Below are 26,588 nucleotides of genomic sequence, written 5' to 3'. Positions count from 1 at the left end.
GAGGATGAAAGATTTGTTGATGAGGAAAGTGAGGGCGAAGGACTACAAAAAAACAAAAAACTAGACGGCAGAGCGATTCAGATGTTATTAGACAAATTTACTAGGATAATTCTGGAAAATTCCTTATCTGCTTATTGTGTTACTAGTGTTTTAGCGAGATTATATGGTCGTACCTGTACAACCTGAAAGTCGGAGGGGTGTGGCCACGGGTGTGGTGACCGCCAGTGTCTCCGAAGGAAGCCACGCGGGCGGTTTAGCTCGGTTGGTAGAGTGGCCGTGCCAGCAACTTGAGGGTTGCAGGTTCGCATCCTAGTCACTGCCGTTGTGTCCTTGGGCAGGACACTTTACCCACCTGCTCCCAGTGCCACCCACACTGGTTTAAATGTAACTTAGATAATGGGTTTCTCTATGTAAAGCGCTTTGAGTCACTTGAGAAAAAGCGCTATATAAATATAATTCACTTCACTTCACGTTTCTCGAAGAGGCGGAGGCAGCCGATGCTTCCTCCATGGTGGAAGCATCCATTGGTCGGGGGTGGCCGGTGGGAGGAGGCAAGAGAGTCCACAACTGCCTCCTTGACAGATGCAGGAGGAACGACACAAGCTCTCCGCTCATGTCAACGGTAAGAGCTGACTTATTACCACCATTTTCTCACCGAAACCTGCCGGTTGACATGTGGTAGGGATCCATGTTCGCTTGACCGCTTTGTTCCATAGTAAAGCTTCACTGTCTTCTTTCGGGAATGTAAACAAGGAAACAAGGAAACACCGGCTGTGTTTGTGTTGCTAAAGGCGGCCGCAACACACCGCTTTCCACCTACATCTTTCTTTTTTGAAAAAAATTGCAAAATATTCAGCAACACAGAAGTCCAGAATACTGTGGAATTATGCGATGAAAAGAAAATGTCCTCTACAATGCGTGACGTCATCATACCGCAACGTTTTAGCATGATACTTACGCGAAATTTAAAATTGCAATTTAGTAAACTAAACCGGCCGTATTGCAATGTTAATATTTCATCATTGATATATAAACTATCAGACTGCGTGGTGGGTAGTAGTGGCTTTCAGTAGGCCTTTAACCAGAAGGTGTAGCACAGTAGACAGGAACAAGAAGTAGACCAGGGCTACGTGGGAGGACGGATCGTTAGATCGATGTCGTTAGATCAATGAGTTGATATGTCGTTAAATGTTATTGTTCCTTAAGAAACAAAAAGGAAAAACAATTGCAATAGTTGGTTGAATATGCGTAAATGTGCGCAAATTCCTGGAGAAAATGTTATCAATAGCAGCAGTTTTGTGTGGGTTTTGTTGGAGAGACAACTCCATGGCATCACCTCTTTTGTTGTATTAGGTGGTGTTCTCTACAGAGACTGTATGCTGGCAACATTATATTATGTTTTAATGCAAATGCCAATGTGTGTTCATTAGACCCAGTGTACAAATGTGTGTGTGTGTGTGTGTGTGTGTGTGCACAACAGTATTGTTGACAAAATGTAATGAAGGTTGTTACTTGACGAGCTCTGTCTGCTGTAGACGCTTTCCAGTGATGTGCTGGACAGCTTGTGTCCTTTCACCACTTTCCTTCTGACACTGAAGTCTTTCTTCTCTGCGTCTGTTGCTTTGTTGTCTCCATTCTGCAATGCAAACAAGGATCAAAATTGGCTGATACTGATACATCACGATATCAGCAGGAGTCATCCATAAATTAAATATTTTTTTGTGTGGAATGTAAGTAAATGTTTGATCTAGTGAATTCAGTTAAATAGAGAGCAATGGTATAAACACTGTATAAACCGTGTGTCTGCAACCTGCAGCTCTTTAGCGCCGCCCTAGTGGCTCCCTGGAGCTTTTCCAAAAATGTATGAAAATAGAAAAAGATAAGGGGGAAAATATATGTTTTGTTTAGATATGGTTTCTTTAGGACAAACACCTTCCTCATTGTTAGCAATCCCACTGTTTATATTAAACATGCTTCACTGATGAGAGTATTTAGCGAGCGCCATTTTGTCCTATTAATTTTGGAGGTCCTAGAACTCAACAAGTATAACTCTCTCTGACACTGCCACAGAAATACGTGTTTTATACCACTCCTTTGTCTCATTATGTCCACCAAACTTGTTATGCTGTGAGTGAATACACAAAGGTGAGCTTTGTTGATGTCATTGACTTGTGTGGTTTGCTAATCAGGCATATTTGGTCAGTGCATGACTGCAAGCTAATCAATGCTAACATGCTATTTAGGCTAGCTGTATGTACATATTGCATCATTATGCCTTGTTTGTAGGTATATTTCAGCTCATTTAATTGCCTTTACTTATGTCGTCTCTGTATTGAATTTATATTTGTATGATATTTGTTAGTGTGCCATGTTGTTCCAGACCACAGCAAACGTTATTCGGCTTGCAAAGATTGTAATAAATCAACTAGAAAAAGACAGCCCGCTGTTTTCTTGGACACACACATCTATTCCTTCAGCCAATCTAAGCCAGTAATTTCCAGGAGTTATCTCATCCTCTGAGAAGTTTTACTAATGCTTTCCAATTTTGTAAAAATGTGTATAATAAATATTAGATTTCACCATTTCTGTTAACGAAGATTCGTGTCAGCCTGCGACTCATAGTCTTTTCGGTAGTAGGCTAATATAGGGACTTATATAATACATTTCCTCCATTATAGCACTTTTATAAGAGTTTTAACTTTTGGCGGCTCCTGACAGATTTTTATTTAAATTTTTGGTCCAATATGGCTCCTTCAACGTTTTGGGTTGCCAAACCCTGGTATAAACTGTCTGGTATGGACTTGTGCTGTCTTTAAGTTGAAGCGGAGTGCCGATTGTTTTTTGGCCACAATAGTTCATTAAGTTAAGCTAATGATGCAGTGCATTAAATGATGCAGACACGTTTGTTACTCGATACTTTCTGCCATGGAGACTTTGTATGTGTAATATGCAACTATAATTATTGGATACTCGTTCATATTGACAAATGTGCTGGGTTAAACTGCAATACTGTTGAATAAAGTACACTAGGATCCTGGTCTACTAAGATCCAAATACCACATGCTAAACAACGTGTGCAAACTTTAAAATTGTGTGTACTGTGAGTGGGTGTTGTGTGTGATCTACTAAGACTGCATGTAGAACTGAAAACAAATGCAAAAGTAGCGTAGACCACCTTATTTAAGTGAGGTTTTTGCGTGTACACCATAGAGACAGTCATTTACTTTACATTCATGTTATTGTCACACTCAGTTCACTAAATTTCACTGTTTTTATATTTCACTTGGTGTGTTTATATATATATATATATATATATATATATATATATATATATATATATATATATATATATACATATATATATATATATATATATATATATATATATATATATATATATATATATATATATATATATATTTATGTATATATGCAAACCCTTTTCCGAATGAGTTGGGAAATTGTGTTAGATGTAAATATAAATGCAATACAATGATTTGCAAATCATTTTCAGTTGAATATGCTACAAAGACAACATATTTGATGTTCAAACCGATAAACATTTTTTTTTTTGCAAATAATCATTAACTTTAGAATTTGATGCCAACAACATGTGACAAAGAAGTTGGGAAAGGTGGCAATAAATACTGATACATTTGAGGAATGCTCATCAAAAACGTATTTATACCCACAGGGTATAAAAACATCCATCCATCCATCCATTTTCTACCGACAGCTTTCCAAAAATGCTCAGTTTTTTCACAAGAAAAGATGGGGCGAGATACACCCCTTTGTCCACAACTGCGTGAGCAAATAGTCAAACAGTTTAAGAACAACGTTTTTTCAAAGTGCAATTGCATGATATTTAGGGATTTCAACATCTACGGTCCATAATATCATCAAAAGGTTCAGAAAATCTGGAGAAATCACTCCACGTAAGCGGCATGGCGGAAAACCAACATTGAATGACCGTGACCTTCGATCCCTCAGAGGCACTGTATCAAAAACCGACATCAATCTCTACACTTCAGAAAACCACTGTAACTAAATAGTTTGTCGCTACATCTGTAAGTGCAAGTTAAAGCTCTACTATGCAAAGCGAAAGCCATTTAAAGCCATTTAGGGGACGGCGTGGCCTAGTAGGAGAGTGGCCGTGCGCAACCCGAGGGTCCCTGGATCAAACTCCAACTAGTACAAACCTCGCCACGTCCTTTGTGTCCTGAGCAAGACACTTCACCCTTGCTCCTGATGGGATCTGGTTAACGCCTTGCATGGCAGCTCCCTCCATCAGTGTGTGAATGTATGTGTGAATGGGTAAATGTGGAAGTAGTGTCGAAGCGCTTTGAGTACCTTGAAGGCAGAAAAGCGCTATACAAGTACAACCCATTTATCATTTATCATTTATTATCAACAACATCTAGAAACACCACCGGCTTCTCTGGGCCCGAGAACATCTAAGCTGGACTGATGCAAAGTGGAAAAGTGTTCTGTGGTCTGACGAGTCCACATTTCGTTTTTGGAAATATTCGACATCGTGTCATCCGGAGCAAAGGGGAAGCGAACCATCCAGACAGTTATCGATGCAAAGTTGAAAAGCCAGCATCTGTGATGGTATGGGGGTGCATTAGTGCCCAAGGCATGGGTAACTTACACATCTGTAAAGGCACCATTAATGCTGAAAGGTACATACAGGTTTTTGAACAACATATGCTGGCATCTAAGTGTCGTCTTTTTCATGGACGCCCCTGAATATTTCAGCAAGACAATGCCAAGCCACATTCAGCACGTGTTACAACAGCGTGGCTTCGTAAAAAAAGAGTTCGGGTCCAAACCTGTCTCCCATCAAAAATGTGTAGCGCATTATGAAGTGTAAAATAGGACAGCAGAGACCCCGGACTGTTGAAGGACTAAAGCTCTACATAAAACCAGAATGGGAAAGAATTCCACTTTCAAAGCTTCAACAATTAGTTTCCTCAGTTCCCAAGCGGTGTGGCGTCTACAGTAATGCGGACGTTGTATCGATCCGTTGTGGTGAAGAAGGAGCTGAGCCAGAAGGCAAAGCTCTCAATTTACCGGTCGATCTACGTTCCCATCCTCACCTATGGTCATGAGCTCTGGGTCATGACCGAAAGGATAAGATCACGGGTACAAGCGGCCGAAATGAGTTTCCTCCGCCGGGTGGCGGGGCTCTCCCTCAGAGATAGGGTGAGAAGCTCTGCCATCCGGGAGGAGCTCAACGTAAAGCCGCTGCTCCTCCACATCGAGAGGAGCCAGATGAGGTGGTTCGGGCATCTGGTCAGGATGCCACCCGAACGCCTCCCTAGGGAGGTGTTTAGGGCACGTCCAGCTGGTAGGAGGCCACGGGGAAGACCCAGGACACGTTGGGAAGACTATGTCTCCCGGCTGGCCTGGGAACGCCTCGGGATCCCCCCGGAAGAGCTAGACGAAGTGGCTGGAGAGAGGGAAGTCTGGGCTTCCCTGCTTAGGCTGCTGCCCCCGCGACCCGACCTCGGATAAGCGGAAGATGATGGATGGATGGATGGATGGAGTTCCCAAGCGCTTATTTAATGTTGTTAAAAGAAAAGGTGACGTAACACAGTGGTGAACATGCTATTTCCCAACTACTTTGGCACGTGTTGCAGCCATGAAATTCTAAGTAAATTATTAGTTGCAAAAAAAATAAAATAAAGTTTATGAATTTGAACATCAAATATGTTGTCTTTGTAGCATATACAACTGAATATGGGTTGAATTGAGTTTTGCAAATCATTGTATTCTGTTTATATTTACATCTAACACAATTTCCCAACTCATATGGAAACGGGGTTTGTATATATTTTATAAATAATTGTGTGCTTTTCTTGTTGAGCAGTTTTAACCATAGTGTGGTGTTTGTAGATTTGTAGCTTGTCAAAGTGCATGTTGCTGTCATCCTCCCTAAACTGTTAGGTGGACTGATTGGAGACAGCTGTGACAATTAACAATGAAGCGATGTGATTGGAGAAAAGGACTGGGAGTTGTTATTTAAATACCAGCAGGAGGCACAGGGGGAAGGCAGAAAAGGGTGTTGCTATGGAGGAAAATGGACATGTAGCTCGAGAGGACTGGACAATGTTGAGAACTGTTTTAGTTGACTTTTGTCTTTTTAATCTTTATACTTTTTAAACTGGAATAAAAACATTTAGACAGCTGTTTTGTATAATTTTCATAACAGTAAAACTTTGCCTTTTAACTGCTGGTTGAAAGAACTATTATCATGCTCCTCCTACCTGTGGCATTTTGAAACATGCAGAAGACTTGTACCAATTTTTATGGGCATTTTAGAAACAGTCATGCAGTGCATCTATAATGGAACCCACTTTTTAGGGAGCTGAAGCTACTCCCTGCGAGATGCTGGCATTAACTGTGAGCGTCTGTTGGAATGTGTCAGACGCAAGAAATTGCATATTGCAGGAAGTTTTTTTAAAGATGGACAAAACAAAAGTCATTAAAAGATACCAAAACGTATCAACTGAATTTAAATTATCGAGCTGCTATAAAATTATAAAATGGTATTGCTGAAATAACAATGCATCTAATATTTTCATTTTTGACAGCCCATATATTTTTACAAACATGCGTCGGATGAAGCTGTGATCACTTCCTTTCTCACAATTATTTCTGCGCTATTGCCAGTTTGCACATTCTTTAAAGTTAAAGTTAAAGTACCAATGATAGTCACACACACACACACACACACACGCACACACACACACACACACACACACACACGCACACACACAAGGTGTGGTGAAATTTGTCCTCTGCATTTGACCTGCCCCCTTGTTCACTCCACTGGGAGGTGAGGGGAGCAGTGAGCAGGAGCGGTGGCCGCGCTCGGGAATCATTTTGGTGATTTAACCCCCAATTCCAACCCTTGATGCTGAGTGCTAAGCAGGGAGGTAATGGGTTCCATTTTTATAGTCTTTGGTATGACTCGGCAGGGTTTTGAACTCATAACCTACCGATCTCAGGGCGGACACTCTCACCACAGGGCCACTGAGCAAGGCAGACGTACTAAATATAGACGTACTTTCTAGATGTACTAAATATAGACGCAAAACAGCTCCCACAGTTGCATTTTAGTCTTGATAAATCACACTGCGTGTGCTAAATGATTGTCTGCATATTGATGTAGAGCAGGGGTCGGCAACCTTTATCACTCAAAGAGCCATTTTGACCCATTTCACTAAATAAAGAAAACTATCGGAGCCACAAAACTATTTTGAAATGTATAATGAAATAACACTGCATAAAGATGGTGGAAAACATACGACTGGCAGCCATTTTAAGTCCTCAAAAAATCCATTGAAACAGTGCACAAAAATCGTTTTTCAATAAACATCTTAGTATCAAACTTAACCACTTTCCACCTTAATATTGAGTCACATAAACAAGTTTACTTACATACTTAGCTTTTACAAGCCTTGGAAAAGATAACACAACTTGTCTACTTCTCAATTGTCTCAACCCGGAAGTACCCAAACTAATGACGCGTAGTATTTTCATATCGCCACAAGGTGTCAGTAAGAGTCTACAATTAAATGGGCGTAACACTACAGGTCCCACAGGGCATTTACCTCAGGAAGGGATTCGTTCACAGGGATTCGAATAAAGAACCAACTCTTTTTCTTAACTATAGTGGCCTCGATAACGGGAACCGGTTCTCAAAAGGGATTCGAGTCCATAGAATCGGTTCTTTTCTTATCGAACAACCGGGAGAACCGATTTCGAACATCATCCCTACTTTCCAGTGGCACGCTGTTTTGTATTTACCCTCGTTATTGGAATTACATCATACCTGCAACCTTCCTGCTCTCTCCCGTATATTGGGATCACAACACCTTTACCAAGTCAAAACGCCACAGACAGTCACGCTAAATGGATTGCGCTCCTTATTTTGTTTCACTAAAGAGATGCAATCTTCCACACACAAGTTTAGTAGATTGGCTTTGCGTGTGCTATCAAGTTTGCACGTGTTTTGACACACACACACAAACTATTAGTAGATCAGGCCTTTAATACATACAGTATGTCTAACTTGTGTGCTTAACTGTTGTGTAGCTGCTAGCTCCTAGTAGATTATTTCCTACCATTTGGTAAATGACTTGACCAGCACACAAGAAAATAACAACTTTGTGTGCTTATTGGAGGACAGTTGGATGTTAACTGGCCTTCCAGCTTTGAAAAAGTAAACACACTGCAGGACTGCTTCTATCAGATTATAAATCGGACATTTTACATGCGAGCCCGTACAATCTGAAACTTATTTTTGTTTTGCTGATATCCGACCGATATCTACTATGGATATGGGATGCGGACACTCATATTTTTTTAGTTAAAACTGGGAACCCATAATTTATTCAGTAACATTCACAAAAGATGGTGGTAAGCTACATTTGTTGCCACATCTGACCTGGAGTAGACTGACCGAACTGCAATTTCCGTACTAGGAACCCTCAAGCCACACTGAGCCGAGCATCCCACACATCGCCCATGCACATAATTTTGATTGTAATATTGCAATTATTACTTATTCTTGTGAAATGATTCCCTCCTTCCAAAAGTAATACCTTTGTTTTTTTGTTACTAATCCGTTCCAAAAGGTCAGAATAAAAATGGAATCATATGATAACTGAAGCAGTATTCTAGAACAGTGGTTCTTAACGTTGTTTCAGTGATGTAAAGAGATAAAGAAGTAAAATACAGCACAATGTCATCAGTTTCTGATTTATTAAATTGTATAACAGTGCAAAATATTGCTCATTTGTAGTGGTCTTTCTTGAACTATTTGGAAAATAAAATATAAAAATAACTAAAAACTTGTTGAAAAATGAACAAGTGATTCAATTATAAAAAAAAAGATTTCTACACATAGGAGTAATCATCAACTTAAAGTGCCCTTTTTGGGGATTGTAATAGAGATCCATCTGGATTCATGAACTTCATTCTAAACAATTATTCACAAGAAAATAAATCTTTAACATCAATATTTATGGAACATGTCCACAAATAAATCTAGCTGTCAACACTGAATATTTCATTGTTGCATTTCTTTTCACAGTTTATGAACTTACATTCATATTTTATTAAAGTAGTATTCAATAAATATATTTATTATTTATTTTTGAATGGTCGCTATTTTTAGAATATTTTTGAAAACTCTCACGTACCCGTTGGCATACCTTAAAGTACCCCCTGGGGTACGCGTACCCCCATTTGAGAACCTCTGTTCTAGAAAATAGAGAATAATTATAGCTTAAATTAACATTTAACATGACTTTTATCTTATTGAAGACTCTTGTCAGCAAAAAGGGAGAGGACAGGGGGCTCATTGCCATAGGAGTTCTTTCTTAAATTCATTGGTGTTTCTCACCTTCTTTATCAAAGTGTTTTGATCCTACTATAGATTATTTTTCAGTTGTACTTAATACAAAGAAGTACAGAGACATGTAAATTAGATTACTCCTCGGACACTCAATTCCACGGAATGATACGCAGAAAAACTGCCTAGTTTGGTACAAGCAATGTTTGGTGTATGAAACCAAAATATTGGCAATCTTTTATGAATTTTTTTACTGAAAAACAAATAGTCTACTATAAAAAAGTGGTGTGTGTGAAAACCAAGGTACCGTTATACTCATAAAGGAGTGTAGTAATATGATATAAATGACAAGATATTATCTGTTTTATGTCGGAAAGCTGTTACTTTTCGGCCTGCTGTGCTCTCAGTCGGCGTTATGTCAGCGTCCGGTAAGTCCTCCCTCTGTCTCGGTTTTGAAGCTTGACCATTCTGTTCCAGCTATGAACACAAAACACACAATCAGGACAACATGAACATGTACAGTACACCTCCATTCCCAGATGTTCTCTCACCAAAGAGCCTGTTTTATGTGCAAGCTTCACGGACGGCGACATCTCCACGGAGGTGCTTGAAGCTCCAAATCTGCTACACTGTTGCGAAACAGGGAGGTTAAAAGGAATGTTTTCTGATGAATTTATGTTTTAGGTGTTATTATTTGTCAGTCCTTCCAGGAATTTTGCAATCTCGCCAAGACACACAAAGTCAACCAATCCCCATGAATTATGTGCGACCTTTGCTTTGTTAATTGTAATAATGGATTTCATTTATGTTGCACTTTTCTAGACACCCAAAGTGCTTCACAGAGATCTGAGAACCCACCATTCATTCATTGCACCTTCACACATTGATTGTTGCAAGCTACATTTGTAGCCACAGCTGCGGAGCAACTTAATAGTCATACACGTCCATTAAGGCTGGGCAATATATTGATATAAACAATATATCGATATAAACGATATATCGCGGGTTTGTCTCTGTGCGATATAGAAAATGACTATATCGTGATATTCGAGTATACGTTCTCACGCAGTTGCTTTTAGCTGCGGGCATTACACTACAGGCTCTTCCCACTTTTTCCTCTCTCTCCTTCTCACAGACAGCAAGCGCACAAACTTACACACGTCACATACTGTCACGTCATACGTCACATACGTATACGCCCTCGCCCAGCAAAGAGGTAGCAGACTGGGTAATGTTAGCTGTGATGCAAGCAGAGCCGTGCGAGTGGTAATACGAGAGAAAGAAGGTGCGACTGAAGGACAAATTTATTCCTAAGAAAAAACGCACGGGGTGGTGGTTCGGCTTCAGGCGGGAAAATGTCGAATAGACAACTTTAATTTGTCAAGTGTGGGGTACAAGCGTGGCTACCAAATGTAGCATTACTGCTAATATGTAGCGTCATTTGAAAAGTCTCCTGCTAATAACTTTAAATAAATACAGTTTTTGTCAATTGACTTAGTTGTGACTACCCTCTCTGCATGAAAGTTTAAAATGAGCATATATTAATGCAATATGAACAAGAATGTTTTAATGTAGACACATAGAATCATCTTATTGCTGTGATCATATGTATCAAGTGTTCATTCAAGGCTAAGGCAAAATATCGAGATATATATTGTGTATCGCGATATGGCCTAAAAATATCGGGATATTAAAAAAAGGCCATATCGCCCAGCTCTAACGTCCATGCACAAGTGTGAGTGACACTGGTAACAAGGTGGGCGAAGTGACTTGCCCAAGGACACAACGGATGGCGGAAGCTTGAATAAAACCTGGAAAACTCAAATTGCTGGTAACGGAGCTCTACCATCAGAGCCACGCCAAACTGCCGTTGTTAAATTCCCGCAACGTGCTGTATGTTGGCAATCTCCGTCATTTTTGACAATTTGTCTCTGAGCGCCTCATAAACGCGCAGGTCGATTAAAACATACTTTTGTTCCTTGTGTAGACAAAGCAGAATACAAAGACGTGTAACTATATATCAACTTATTGTCGTACAAACAACACAATCACTGACTGGTTTGTCACACTTAGACCTACTTCATGTTACTGTCTACAGCGCTAAGGTTTTTGGGTTATGTGGTCTATAAACACTTTAAATTCTTAGTGCACATGTATTATAATCAATCCGTCAAAGACCAAGGAGCTGGTCATTGACTTTGGGAGGTCGAATCCAAGGTCACAACCTATTGTGATCAAGGGAGTCGAGGTACAGACCGTTGACTCATTCAAGTACCTCAGGGTTTGGGTGGACAATAAGCTGGACTGGACTGTTAACACGGACCACTTGTACAGGAAAGGACAGAGCAGGCTGTACTTCCTCAGGAGACTGCACTCCTTCAACATTTGTAGAAAACTCCTGTGGATGTACTACCAATCAGTGGTTGCCAGTGTTCTGTTCTAAGAAGGACAGCTCCAGACTAGAGAAACTGATCAGGTGGGCCGGTTCTACGATCGGAATGAAACTGGACTCACTGGTGACGGTCTCAGAGAAGAGGACAGTTGACAAATTAGTGAGCATCCTGGATGATGCCAGTCACCCTCTGCATAGCGTTATCAGGAGCCAGAGGAGTCTGTTCAGTGCTAGACTGCTTCACCCCAAGTGCAGGACTAATAGACTCAAAAACTCCTTTGTCCCACACGCCATTAGACTGTACAACTCCTCTCTGGGGCGGGGGGCGGGGGGTATTAGGATGACAGGGGATGCAAAACATTAACAGTGCAATACGTTTTCATAACATGGTCACTACTGCCTAGTTTCTCTTCTTATATTCTTATTTTACTGTTATATTTTTATTCCTATTGTTGCTTTTTATTTTTATTCTTATTGTTATATTTTTTTATTTTGTTTCCATTTATACACCCATTATTTGCTTTTTAATTTCAAAATTGATCTCAACTCTGTACACTGCTGCTGGAATTTTAATTTTCCTGAAGGAATCAATAACTATCTATCTATCTATCTATCTATCTATCTATCTATCTATCTATCTATCTATCTATCTATCTATCTATCTATCTATCTATCTATCTATCTATCTATCTATCTAACTATCTATCTATCTATCTATCTATTTATCTATCTATCTATCTATCTATCCATTCATTTAACATTTATTTATCCAAAGGAAGGCAATCGAGCACATATTTTCATTTGCAATGCTAACCTAGCAAAAATAATAACAAATATGTGCTCTATAGATGGCTTTCAACAGTTCAAACATGCTCTGAATGTGCGATGGTAATTGTGTTGGAACATAAATTAATTATTAAGATGGACAAACCCTTTTTAAACATGAAACATACACGGAGAATGTCTGCAGCGAGCGGGACAAAAGGAAGCCTTATTTATGATTATATTATTATATTCATGCATCCAACAATTTTCTACTGCTTGTCCCTTTTTTGGGGTCGCGGGGGGTGCTGGAGCCTATCTCAGCTGCATTCGGGCGGAAGGCGGGGTACACCCTGGTCAAGTCGCCACCTCATCACAGTATTATTATACTATACTATTAACATCCATCCATCAATTTCCTACCGCTTTTCCCTTTTGCGGTCACGGGGGTGCTGGAGCCTATCTCAACTGCATTCGGGCTGAAGGTGGTGTACACCCTGGACAAGTCGCCACCTCATCGCAGTATTATTATACTATACTATTATTAGTTATAGCTAATTAAAACAGGAGAGTAATTTGACAATGAGTATATGCTTTTACTGCTATACATTTAGTTTCTACTTTTAAGTCTGGGTGGTATAAAACGAGTAAAACATCATTACATTACTAGTTTCACACTTTTTCTTGGAATCTTGTGCTTTATCCTGTGCTTTAAGGGCCTAAAGTTGCAAGGAACACTTAAAACGTTGATAAGAAGTGTTTCATAGGTTGTTCACAAGTTGATTAGATATTATTCAAAATGAAAAAAGTTCTGAAACGCTTCAGGTGTTTTAACAAAACAAGCCTGCAAAATCCTGAAGGGACTGATGAGTGTTTAGTCTCTTTATTTCTTAAAGAATCTGTCATACAGTTCTTACATTCGGTATAGTTAATTAGGGATATTTTTAAAAAAAAGATCCTACTTTGTCTTCTGTGGTTCGGTCGTTCACATCGGGAGAAAGATGATGAGATTCTTTTCTGTCCAGTTCCTGAATCAAGCTCTCAAAACGATCCCATTCTGTCGCCCGAGGAAGGAGCAAGTTTCCGTCACAGACCCACAAGTCATGACCAGGCTGGTGGCAAGTGTGGTAGAGCGGCGGCCAAGGCTGAGAACAGTTAGTAGGGCTCCAAACGCCATCCTTCTTTACGTCTTCTTGGAGACTTTTGACTTCTTGTTGCTGCATCCGCTGATCACTTTCACAGGAGGTCTTCTCTGCTCGCTTGCCAAGGCCGACACAGGTCAACACTGGCTTGCTGGCACTTAACACATCTGTCACATGACCTGGCAATGACAACATTTCAACAACAACCATCATATTGAGAATAGTACTGTGCGAAGATTTGTTCCTGTGAGTAATTAAAATACATCCATCCATCCATCCATTTTCTACCGCTTGTCCCTAATTTTTTCTTTTAAAATCCTTTGTGTCATGTTTTGTGGTCACGTTCTGTTTGGTTTTGGACTCATTGTGCTGTTTGGTTTTGGACTCATTGTGCACTCTTGTTTGTTTTGTCACCATGTCAACCCATTAGTTTTCACCTGTTAAGTGTTCATGACTCACGCACCTGATTTGTTTGGACTCACGCACCTGTCAATCACTGCACCTATTTAAGCCTGTAGTTGCCAGGCAGTCAGCTTGGCGACATCACCCTCTACACACCCTTGATACCCGATTGATTACGTTGTACATGCCATAGTGCTCATGCCATTGCTCTGTTGTTTTTGACTTATTCACGCCACAGTAAGTGTTTCGTTTGTATGTCCACAGTTTAGGGAGTTTTTTTAGTTCATGTTTCATGTCCTAGGTTGTTTTTGCCTCCACCTTGTGCGCGTTTTGTTTGTTCCTTTTTTGAGTGATTAATTAAAAGATGTCAGTACCTTCACGCCATGTCCGGTCCGGTCAATTTGCACCACGGGAAAACAAACCACACCATAGTCCACGCCATGACACTTAGATCATCTGTGTGTGGTTTATTGGCTCATAGAGCGCAAACAGAATGACAAATAATTCTGTATTTTCCTTATATCCTAGCAGGATCAATCAAGCAATGTTCACGCAAAATAAACCACCAGGGGCCAAAGAAAGTTAGTAGTGCCAGCACGTTCATAAGGAAGAGGAAAAACTACTCAGTGGCCTAGTGGTTAGAGCACATCTGGGCAAATTAAGGCCCGGGGGCCACATGCGGGTCGTTACGCTTTTCAATCTGGCCCGCCGGACATTCACAAATATTTTGTTTGTAGATCTTTAAGATGGAAAGTTTAGCTGCCTTTGTGTGCAGTGATGTTTTCTAATGACCGTAAGTCTTCAACTATACAAAGTATTTCAATGGTTGGAATCTGTGGTTTTGGATGACATACCAGTTATTATGGTAATCTAATTAGTTACTATGGTCATCTAATTAGTTACTATGGTAATCTACGTCACAGCAGCTCAGACGAGCCACCAAGCAGTGTGGGTGGGGAGCGTTTCCACAGTTGCGGTAGGAGATTTTCACATCAAAGTTCTAAAGTTTAGTGTTTTATCAGATATATCAGATTGTAGGTGGGTTTATTTGTACCCTTCACGTTCATATTTCACTGTGTGTTGCATTTTTGTTGCGTTTCACTTGATTGTTAAATATGTCGATCGAAAGGGGGTGTGACATTCATATTTTGTCAATATTCAGTGTTCATAGAAACATTTAAAATTCCATTACCTTTTTTAAGGCGGTCTGTCATAACATTGTTAGCATTCAACGAGACAATATTGTGAGGTTTTGTATTAGTGTTCCTAAAAATAGATGTACCGCCTCCCAGACACATTTTTGTCTCTAAATGTGGCCCTCGAGTCCAAATAATAGCCTAGGCCTGTGTTATAGTGTCCGCCCTGAGATCGGTAGGTTGTGAGTTCAAACCCTGGCCGAGTCATACCAAAGACTAGACTCAGCATCAAGGGTTGGAATTGGGGGTTAAATCACTAAAAATGATTCACGGGCGCGGCCACCGCTGCTGCCCACTGCTCCCCTCACCTCCCAAGGGGTGATCAAGGGTGATGGGTCAAATGCACAGAATAATTTCACCACACCTAGTGTGTGTGTGACAATCATTGGTACTCAAACTTTAACTATTGAATTCAAGGAGAAGAACTCCTACTATCGCCAACAACAGTATTCCAAAACAAATGTAAGAGTGATGTTAAATATGCATTTAGATATATTATTTATTTACATTTGACATTGTTTTTTGCATGTAAAACTATAATTATTCCCAATATAATGTGTTTTGGGTAGGTATGCGCCAATCCCAAATTGATATTGGTCCGATATCAGCAAAACAACAAGAAACGGATTATATCTGTGTGGAGGGGGCGTGGTCTAGGCGTCACCTGTGGGCGGAGCATGTGTGGAAGCCAGCTACGAAGCAGCTGCAGGTGAGTGGATAACCCAGCTGGAACAGGTTGTCTAATCACCTGTCCCTCTATTTAAAGCAGCGTGAGGAGCCCGGAAGGGGGAGGGACCCCAGAGAGACTGAGGGGGACGAAGAGTGAAGGAGAGGGACTCGACAGAGTAGAAAGTAAAATAAAATAAAAGTCTGTAAACGTCTGCTAATCCAGCCTGACTATTCCCTGACACAGAGATCCCGCGACCAAAGAGTGGTACAATCTGTTTGCATCTAAAATGACCGAAACAAGCTACTTGCGGGGCATTTACTTAGTCGAAGCTAGAAAGCCTCCGGTAAGCACACAATCTTGTTTTTTTTTCTTGTAATTTAGTCAATTCATAATAGGCTATAGCAGGCCTAGGCAATTATTTTGACCCCGGAGCCAAATTTAGAGAAAAAAATGTGTCCGTCCGTCTGTTTTTAGGAAAACTAATACAAAACCTCACAACAAAGTCTGATTGAATGCTAAAAATGTTATGACAGACCGCCTTAAAAACAGGATGGAATTTAATTTTTTTCTATGAATGATGAAACCCTCAATCGACATATTTGCGGTCCTTTTTTTTTTTTCTTTGTCATGAAAAAGGGAGGTTTTTTGTCATGAAATAGGGAGAGTTTTTGGGTTGGTGCACTAATTGTAAGTGCATATTGTGTTTTTTACGTTGTTTAATAAAAAATAATAATAATAATAATAATTTTGATTTTAAAAATATAAAAATTAATAAAAAAATATTCTGCGGCCACTGATGTAGACCTTAGGGCAGTGTTTTGAATGTAGAAAAAAAAATCATAATTTAACCCCTTTAATGTATTATTGTAACCACTACAGTATGTCCTTCCATCCATCCATTTTCTCCCGCTTGTCCCTTTTGGGGTTCGCGGGGAGTGCTGGAGCCTATCTCAGCTGCATTCGGGCGGAAGGCGGGGTACACCCTGGACAAGTCACAATCTCATCACAGGGCCAACATGACCACTATGTGTCACCAAAAAAATCTATTTCCACTGCACTTCAACTTAAAGACAGCATAATAAGTCCATCAGATAATAATAAATAAGTAAGTCTTTTTCATACCTATCATTGGTCTTTGTTTGACTAATTTCACTTGATCAAACCTTTTTTATCATTCCACACTCCATGCTGATATTGTGTCGGATCATTATCTATATCGGCTCATAATAAAGGGTGCAATATCAGGATTGTATCTGAAGTCAACAAGTTGTATTTTATTAGTTGTATGTTAATATTTTTGGGTGTTTAGACAGATTCATTGGATTTTACATGATTTTCTATGGGAGAATTTGGTTCAAGTTGGTCTTCATAGAATCTTTAGGAAGGGGTTACAATAAAAACCGAGGGACCAATGTAAACACAGAAAGGAACTCATTAAAGCCCTCTAACACACTCATCTTTAGCAGGTTACTTCCTGGTTTATGGAGACAAACACAAACTGCAGCCATGGCAACATCAAGGGTTGGAATTGGGAGTTAAAGCACCAAAAATGATTCCCGGGCGTGGCCACCGCTGCTGCTCACTGCTCCCCTCACCTCCCAGGGGGTGATCAAGGTGATGGGTCAAATGCAGAGATTAATTTCGCCACACCTAGTGTGTGTGTGACAATCATTGGTACCTTAACTTTTATTAAAGGGGCCCTATTATGCAAAACCAAATTTTCTAACCGGATGGTACCTGCTTATGTGTATATTAGAATTGTATAAGTCCAGAAAATTTTGAAATCAGCCATGGTTGCATTGCAGAGATATTTGTAAAATAATTTGGCCCTCCTTCATGCCTCCACCAAACGAGCCACTTGGAATTTGCTATGTCCTGGGACTTCGTAAGACCTGTGACGTTTGTCGATATCTCCATATATGGTAAAGACTTATCCAAAGGAAATTGCACGAGACCGCCATTTTTCATTCATGTACGAGAGTTTGTAGTCCGCACAACATAATGGCCAAGTTATGACACAAAGAACATAAATGCTCTGATTTTGGTTAAATTAACCAACACAGGTCAATACCTAAACTTTCAGCCTCATCTGAAGAAGTAAGAAGTGCCTGGATAACTTCTATGTTTTGTGGCAATGTACGCTCAACTGGGAAATAAATATATCTTTGTGTGTGAGGATTCCTGCTTCACAAGTCTGCGCCAGGATAAAGATGTATTTTTCGAAAAACTACTTTTAATGGTCCGGCAACACCGATACATCGGCGCATGCATCGAGCTCATAGAGCGAAACCCTGTGTCGGTGCACGTACCGCTCTTAGAAAGTCACGTGACCGATCATGAGCTGTTTTGGTCACGTGACCGATACACGAACTGTGTCGCACTGGCACCTGCGCGCCAAACTGTGTTTATAAGGAAGCGCGACTGTCAACGAGATGCTGCTGCCAACAGAATCGCCACACTTCTGTCGTTGGTCATTTGTCATTTATCGTCGTCGGAGATCATTTCCGCCGTGTGGGAATATTTTAATCATATATCGTAAAAAAAGGTATTTGTGTTCATTTCTCTGTCGTTTCATCGTGTTCTCATAAAGTTTCTAGCAGTGTCCCACCCACACAAACATTTTATTGGCTATATTAAAAATCGGTAACAAACAATCTCTTTGATAGCTCAGTTGGTAGAGTGGAGGACTGTAGTTGTTCATGCTGGGTTCCTTAGGGCACTTGTTCAAACCCAGCTTTAGCCCATTACCTTTTTACCATGAATTGATTAACGTGGACTCCGATTTAAAAAAGTTGAAAAACTTATTGGGGTGTTACCATTTAGTGGTCAATTGTACGGAATATGTACTGTACTGTGCAATCTACTAATAAAAGTTTCAATCAATCAATCAATCATGTTCACATTATTTATTGACTGTATCTAAAAAAGATAAAAATATATTTTTATTTAAATTAAAATATGAAATAATCCTAAATTAAATACAATGACTTGGTTTATATTATTGTATATACTAGGTCATAAAATCAGTGTCAGTTGAGTCGGTCCATAGGTTACCTGTAGGGATTTTTAATGTCCAGCAGATGTCAGTATTTAGTGACACAGTATCAATACAATTTTGCAATGTGTCAAAATTGTACATGACGCCTCATCAACCCATCATTAGTACATATGTGTTAAAAAAACAAAACAAAAACGTGTTATATCGCTGGATAGTTCTCAATGTGGGGAAGGGTCCTCTTTGTATTTGGTAATTACTGTGTAACCATGGCAACGTAAAGTGAATTATATTGTTATAAAGCGCTTTTCTCTAGTGACTCAAAGCACTTCTACATTGCGTAACCCAAAATCTAAGTTACATTTAAACCAGTGTGGGTGGCACTGGGGGCAGGTGGCTGAAGTGTCTTGCCCAAGGACACAACGGCAGTTACTAGCATGGCGGAAGTGGGGATCGAACCATTGATTGATGCTTTTATTAGTAGATTGCACGGTTCAGTACATATTCCGTACGATTGACCACTAAATGGTAACACCCCAATAAGTACCAGGAACCCTCAAGTTGCTGGCACGGCCACTCTACCATCCAAGCTATACCGCTTTTACCATCAAAGCTAAAAACATGTCAGTGTATTAGGAACCAACCCCTTCAAGTCACACCGTGTGAAAGTAAAAAAACATACCTATATGACAGGGTAGCTGTTAGCATTCGGTAACAGGCAACATTTCCACTGGAATTTGTCAAGTAATTTAATAATATTCAAAATACTCACTCCTATCAATCCCGTTCTTTCCTTTTCCAGAAACATTCTGATGTCCCTTTTTGGCTTGCAGAAAAGTGTGAAACAAGTTTAGTCTTCCTGCTGTTGAAGGCATCTGTTCTTCTTTGCCGTCTGCACTTTGACCACCCTGCAATAGCAACATTTGAATACGGTTAAATAATCATTGAAGGAGATGCTATTTTGGTACTGTCAAAAAAATAATTTTTAGTGTTGATACATTTTTTTTTAAGAGAAAGTCTTTTAAAGGCCAATTGTATTAATTTCAGCAAAGATACAACCAGAATTGGATAGTAATTAGAGATGTCCGATAATAAAATATTGGAAATTCGCGGCATCGGTTTCAAAAAGTTAAATTTATGAGTTTTTAAAACGCCGCTGTGTACACGGACGTTGGGCGAAGTACAGAGCGTCAATAAACCTTAAAGGCACTTTATATCTACGGCTTTTCAAAAAAGGCATACTTGGTCAACAACCATACACTGAGGGTGGCCGCATAAGCAACTTTAACACTGTTACAAATATACGCCACACTGTGAACCCACACCAAACAAGAAGGACAAACACATCCGCACCGTAACACAACATAAACACAACATAACTAATACCCAGAAACCCTTGTAGCATTAACTTTTCCGGGACGCTACAATACTGAACCAAAAGTCGCTTTATTACAAGCGAGCGTCATTACACAGGACTGCAGTTCCTGGGAGGATGTCTGGTCAAATATGAAGGACTCCTATCCCACCTTATCCCACCCTGCAATAGCAACATTTGAAAACACTTAAATAATCATTGAAGGAGATGCTATTTTGGTACTTTCAAAAAAATACTTTTTAGTGTTTTTTTTTTTTTTTAAGAGAAAGTATTTTAAAGGCCAATGGTTTTAATTTCAGCAAAGATACAACCAGAATTGGGTAGTAATTAGAGATGTTCGATAATGCAATATTGTAAATTAGCGGTATCGGTTTAAAAAAGTAAAATTTATGAGTTTTTAAAACGCCGCTGTGTACACGGACGTAGGGTGAAGCACAGAACGGCAATAAACCTTAAAGGCACATTATATCTACGGCTTTTCAAAAAAGGCATACTTGGTCAACAGCCATACACTGAGGGTGGCCATATAAACAACTTTAACACTGTTACAAATATGTGCCACACTGTGAACCCGCACCAAACAAGAAGGACAAACACATCCGCACCGTAACACAACATAAACACAACAGAACTAACACCCAGGAACCCTTGTAGCACTAACTTTTACGGGAGGCTACAATATACCCCCCCAGGCCCAACCTCAACCCCGCACCCACGTCGCACCAACCCCGCCCACCTCAACCTCCTCATGCTCTCTCAGGGAGAGCATGTCCCAAATTCCGAGCTGCTGTTTTGAGACATGTTAAAACAAATAATGCACTTTGTGACTTCAATAATAAATATGGCAGTGCCATGTTGGCATTTTTTTCCATAACTTGAGTTGATTTATTCTGGGAAAACCTTGTTACATTGTTTAATGCATCCAGGGGTGCATCACAACAAAATTAGGCAAAATAATGTGTTAATCCCATGACTGCATATATCGGTATCGGTAATTAAGAGTTGGACAATATCGGAATATTGGATATCAGCAAAAAAAGCCATTATCGGACATCCCTAGTAGTGATGTTACATTTAGTTATGTAATGAAGTGTATTTATGTCCTTGTTGCCCTTCTGCCTGGGCAAAAGGGCATCAAGGCTGTGCAGCTGGATCAAAACAGACATCGGAGACGCTGTACTGAACAAAGTCGCTTTATTACAAGCGAGCGTCATTACACAGGACTGCAGTTCCTGAGAGGATGTCAGTCAGGTCAAATATGAAGGACTCCTGCCCCCCGGAGAAGCCAAACCATGAGTTATATATATTCCTTCTTTCTCTGTCTGAGTGTGTGCTAAGTCAGAACAGCACAACCTGACCATGTGAGGAGGTGTCCGTGGGTGGCGACTAGAAAAAAACAGATGTATACCATAACTTGTAGGTTTGACGTTTAAGATAAACATGGAATCTCCTCGCCAGGATAGAGCAATAACTATTGCCTGGTTTAATGATCCTTCTTGTGAGAGAGCTAATTCCAATCCACATGCATTTGCATGTGGATTGGAATTAGCTATGTTTATTTAAGGCTCTTTCTCAACCATTATTAACTCAAACCTGGTGGGTTTGTCTTCTCCAAGTTAAATATAAACATTCACCATCGGTTGAACATAATATGAGTCAATTCATTCACTTCAGTAACTTTTTGGATAAATGGTGCTTGTCAGAGTAGTTTTAATGCAACATCCTGTTTACTTTTACTTGACTATATTTGTGAAGAAGAAACACTACTTTTGCTATGTTACATGTTTAGTTAGAAAAGCATGTTCGGTCAAAAAACTGTGTGATTAGTCTCTGTTCATGCATGATTAATGCATTTTTTTTTTTTTTTTGAGAACAATTGCATGTCTATTGGCTTATAGTGCAGGGGTCAGCAACCCAACATGTTGAAAGAGCCATATTAAACCAAAAATACAAAAAAAAAAAAATCTGTCTGGAGCTGCAAAAAATTAAAAGCCTTATATAAGTGTTATAATGAAAGCAATACATTATGTAATTGCCTATTTTAGCTATATTAGCCTACTATCAAAGGCTGGCGCAAATCTTCGTTGACAGTAATGTTGTATTTAAATTTTTATTCTACACATTTTTGCAACATTGGAGACCATTAGTGAAATGGAAGCTTCTCACAGGATGATTCTGGAAATTACTGGCTCAGAAATGGCTAAAGTTTTAGGTGTGTGAGTCCAAGTTTAAGGAAACGGCAGGCTGTCTTCTTCTAATGGATTTATTACAAACTTTGCAAGCTGGGTAATGTTTGCTGTGGTCTGGAACAACATGGCACCCAAACAACTATCAGAAATGCAGCCAATATTACATAGATTTGTGTCATGAGACATGCAAATATATATTAAATACGTAGAAGACATAAGTAAAGGAAATTAAATGAGCTCAAATATCCTACAAACGAGGCATAATGATTCAATATGTACATACAGCTAGCCTAAATAGCATGTTAGCATCGATCAGCTTGCAGTCGTGGATTGACCAAATATGCCTGATAAGCACTACAGCAAGTCAACAGCATCAACAAAGCTCACCTTTGAGCATTCACGCACAGCATAAAAGGTTCGGTGGACAAAATGAGACAAAGGAGTAGACTAAAACACGTCTTTCTGTGGCAGCATCGGAGAAAGTTGTGCATGTAAATAAACTACGATGAGTTCAAGGATAGCTGAAATCAGTTGGACAAAACGGTGCCTGCAAAATACTCTCATCAGTGAAGCATGTTTAATATACAATTAGGAAGATTTGTGTCATTTTTGTTCTCTTACAGCAGGGGTCACCAACGCGGTGCCCACGGGCGCCAGATAGCCCGTAAGGACCAGATGAGTAGCCCGCTGGCCTGTTCTTAAAATAGCTCAAATAGCAGCACTTACCAGTGAACTGCTTCTATTTTTTTAATTGTATTTATTTACTAGCAAGCTGGTCTCGCTTTGCTATTCATTTTTAATTTAAAGAGAGACAAAACTCAAATAGAATTTGAAAATCCCAAAAAATATTTTAAAGACTTGGTCTTCACTTGTCTAAATAAATTCATTAGTTTTTTTATTTTGCTTCCCTATAACTTTCAGAAAGACAATTTTAGAGAAAAAATACAACCTTAAAAATGATTTTAGGATTTTTAAACACATATACCTTTTTACCCTTTAAATTCCTTCCTCTTCTTTCCTCACAATTTAAATCAATGTTCAAGAATATGTATTTTTTTATTGTAAAGAATAATAAATACATTTTAATTTAATTCTTTATTTTAGCTTCTGTTTTTTTTTAAATATTTCTTCAAACTTATAATGATTACAATTCAAAAAAATTATTCCGGTAAATCTAGAAAATCTTTACAATCAAATTTTAATCTCATTTCAAAGTCTTTTGAATTTCTTTTAAAATTTTTGTTCTGGAAAATCTAGAAAAAATAATGATTTGTCTTTGTTAGAAATATAGCTTGGTCCAATTTGTTATACATTCTAACGAAGTGCAGATTGGATTTTAACCTATTTATATAACATGTCATCAGAATTCTGAAATTAATCTTAATCAGGAAAAATTACTAATGATGTTCCATAATTTTTTTTTTTTTAATTTTTCAAAAAGATTCGAATTAGCTATTTTTTTTCTTGTTTTTTTCGGTTAAACTTTGAATTTTAAAGAGTCGAAATTGAAGATAAACTATGTTTCAAAATTTAATTTTCATTTTTTTCCTATTTTCTCCTCTTTTAAACCGTTCAATTAAGTGTTTTTTTCATCATTTATTCTCTACAAAAAACATTCCATAAAAGGAAAAAAAATGTACGACGGAATGACAGACAGAAATACCCATTTATATATATATATATATATATATATATATATATATATATATATATATATATATATATATATATTAAAGGTAAATTGAGAAAATTGGCTATTTCTGGCAATTTATTTAAGTGTGGATCAAACTGGTAGCCCTTCGCATTAATCAGTACCCAAGAAGTAGCTCTTGGTTTCAAAAAGGTTGGTGACCCCTGTCCTACAGGAACCATACTAAAACAAAAAATATACTTTTTTCTTAATTTTTTATTTGAATTTTCACACATCTTTAGCGCGGCGCTAAAGATGGGGCTCTGACGCCAGGCTTCGTAGCTATTGAAGGAACACTGTAGCTACAGTCCGTTACAATACTATTTTTCAACATTATTTTAGTGAGTAATTTATTGTGAAGTTTTCTTTGACTGTGGGAAATAGTGCAGAGTCAGGCTTTATTAAGGAGATCAGATTAAAAGGTTATAAAGAAGATTAAAGTTTCTTGGACCTCGCTCAGAGTTGACCTCGCTCACATTTTCTCGCGTGTTGCCATTACCTTGTCTAATCACAATTTTGTATAAAAACAAAACAAAAAAAAACTCATAAAGGCTCCAAATTGTTGTTGCACATTTCCAATATTTGCTCACAGCAGATAGGCGACGACCGAAAAACTGCTGTCATGGCTGCTCACGTGCACAGACACATGCACCTACACGTGCAGCGACATCAACGTATGGCTGTTATGTGCGTACTTGGGACACACGGGTCATGTGACCACAGGATTACACAAGACTAAAGGAACTAAGTGTGTTTCCTAAGAGATGGACCTTAACAAAATATGACTTTTAGATGCTGGCATACAATGCAAAAAGTTTGAGCCTCGTTCTCGACATAATTCAGTCTGAACTGCAAGTGTGAAATAAACTAAAACTGAACTGAACTGAACAGGTACCGATTCACGTAAATTCAGATAGTGTAGACAGGTGTATTTGTAGTAGATTACCTCTAAGTAATGTTGTAATTTTCCATGACAACACAGCAAGCAGGCCTGATAGAAAACGCTCAAAACTAAAGCTCCACTTTTAAAAGGTTGCTAGCTCGATGCTAACGTACATGTACAAACCCCGTTTCCATATGAGTTGGGAAATTGTGTTAGATGTAAATATAAACGGAATACAATGATTTGCATATCCTTTTCAACCCATATTCAGTTGAATGCACTACAAATACAAGATATTTGATGTTCAAATTCATAAACTTTATTCTTTTTGGGGAAATAATAATCAACTTAGAATTTCATGGCTGCAACATGTGTGTGCCAAAGTAGTTGGGAAAGGACATGTTCTCCACTGTGTTACATCACCTTTTCTTTGAACAACACTCAATAAATGTTTGGGAACTGAGGAAATTAATTGTTGAAGCTTTGAAAGTGGAATTCTTTCCCATTCTTGTTTTATGTAGAGCTTCAGTCGTTCAACATTCCGGGGGTCTCCGCTGTCGTATTTTAGGCTTTATAATGTGCCACACATTTCCGATGGGAGACAGGTCTGGACTGCATGTGGGCCAGGAAAGTACCCGCACTCTTTTTATACGAAGCCACGCTGTTGTAACACTTGTCCTGCTGAAATAAGCAGGGGCGTCCATGATAACGTTGCTTGGATGACAACATAGGTTGCTCCAAAACCTGTATGGACCTTTCAGCATTAATGGTGCCTTCACAGATGTGTAAGTTACCCATGCCGTGGGCACTAATACACCCCCATACCATCACAGATGCTGTTTTTTGAACTTTGGGCCTATAACAATCCGAATGGTTATGTTCCTCTTTGTTCTGGAGGACACCACGTCCTCTGTTTCCAAATATAATTTGAAATGTGGACTCGTCAGACCACAGAACACCTTTCCACTTTGCATCAGTCCATCTTAGGTGAGCTCGGGCCCAGAGAAGCCGGCAGCGTTTCAGGATATTGTTGATAAATGGGTTTGGCTTTGCATAGTAGAGTTTTAACTTGCACTTAAAGATGTAGCGACCAACTGTAGTTACTGACAGTGGTTTAATGAAGTGTTCCAGAGCCCATGTGGTGATATCCTTTAGACACTGATGTCTGTTTTTGATGCAGTACCGCCTGAGGGATCAAACGTCCGTAATATCATTGCTTACGTGCAGTGATTTCTTCAGATTCTTTGAACTTTTTGATGATTTTACGGACCGTAGATGGTAAAATCCCTAAATTCCTTGCAATAATAGCTCGTTGAGAAATTTTGTTCCAAAACTGTTTGACAATTTGCTTACAAAGTGGTGACCCTCACCCCATCCTTGTTTGTGAATTACTTAGCATTTAATGGAAGCTGCTTTTATATCCAATCATGGCACCCAACTGTTCCCAATTAGCCTGCACACCTGTGGGATTTTCCATATAAGTGTTTGATGAGCATTCCTCAACTTTCTTAGTATTTATTGCCACCTT

The 26,588-nt window shown here is 39.2% G+C and overlaps 1 protein-coding gene across 2 annotated transcripts in view; it reads right to left on the bottom strand.

Annotated features, from left to right (window-relative positions):
- samsn1b (SAM domain, SH3 domain and nuclear localisation signals 1b) overlaps nucleotides 1-26,588 on the bottom strand; it is a 56,140-nt gene that overhangs the window by 12,840 nt on the left and 16,712 nt on the right. For both annotated transcript variants that reach the window (XM_061898166.1, XM_061898167.1), the window contains exons 7-11: nucleotides 19,696-19,831; nucleotides 13,481-13,839; nucleotides 9,916-9,993; nucleotides 9,749-9,841; nucleotides 1,513-1,636 (exon numbers count right to left, since the gene is read on the bottom strand). In XM_061898166.1, the coding sequence (XP_061754150.1) occupies nucleotides 1,513-1,636; nucleotides 9,749-9,841; nucleotides 9,916-9,993; nucleotides 13,481-13,839; nucleotides 19,696-19,831 (790 nt within the window). The remainder of the gene's footprint in view (nucleotides 1-1,512; nucleotides 1,637-9,748; nucleotides 9,842-9,915; nucleotides 9,994-13,480; nucleotides 13,840-19,695; nucleotides 19,832-26,588) is intronic.

This window comes from Nerophis ophidion, linkage group LG04 (assembly GCF_033978795.1).
Source record: "Nerophis ophidion isolate RoL-2023_Sa linkage group LG04, RoL_Noph_v1.0, whole genome shotgun sequence".
NCBI lineage: Eukaryota > Metazoa > Chordata > Actinopteri > Syngnathiformes > Syngnathidae > Nerophis > Nerophis ophidion.
The sequence above is the reverse complement of the archived record's forward strand: the minus strand, read 5'-3'. Positions and strand labels throughout refer to the sequence as shown.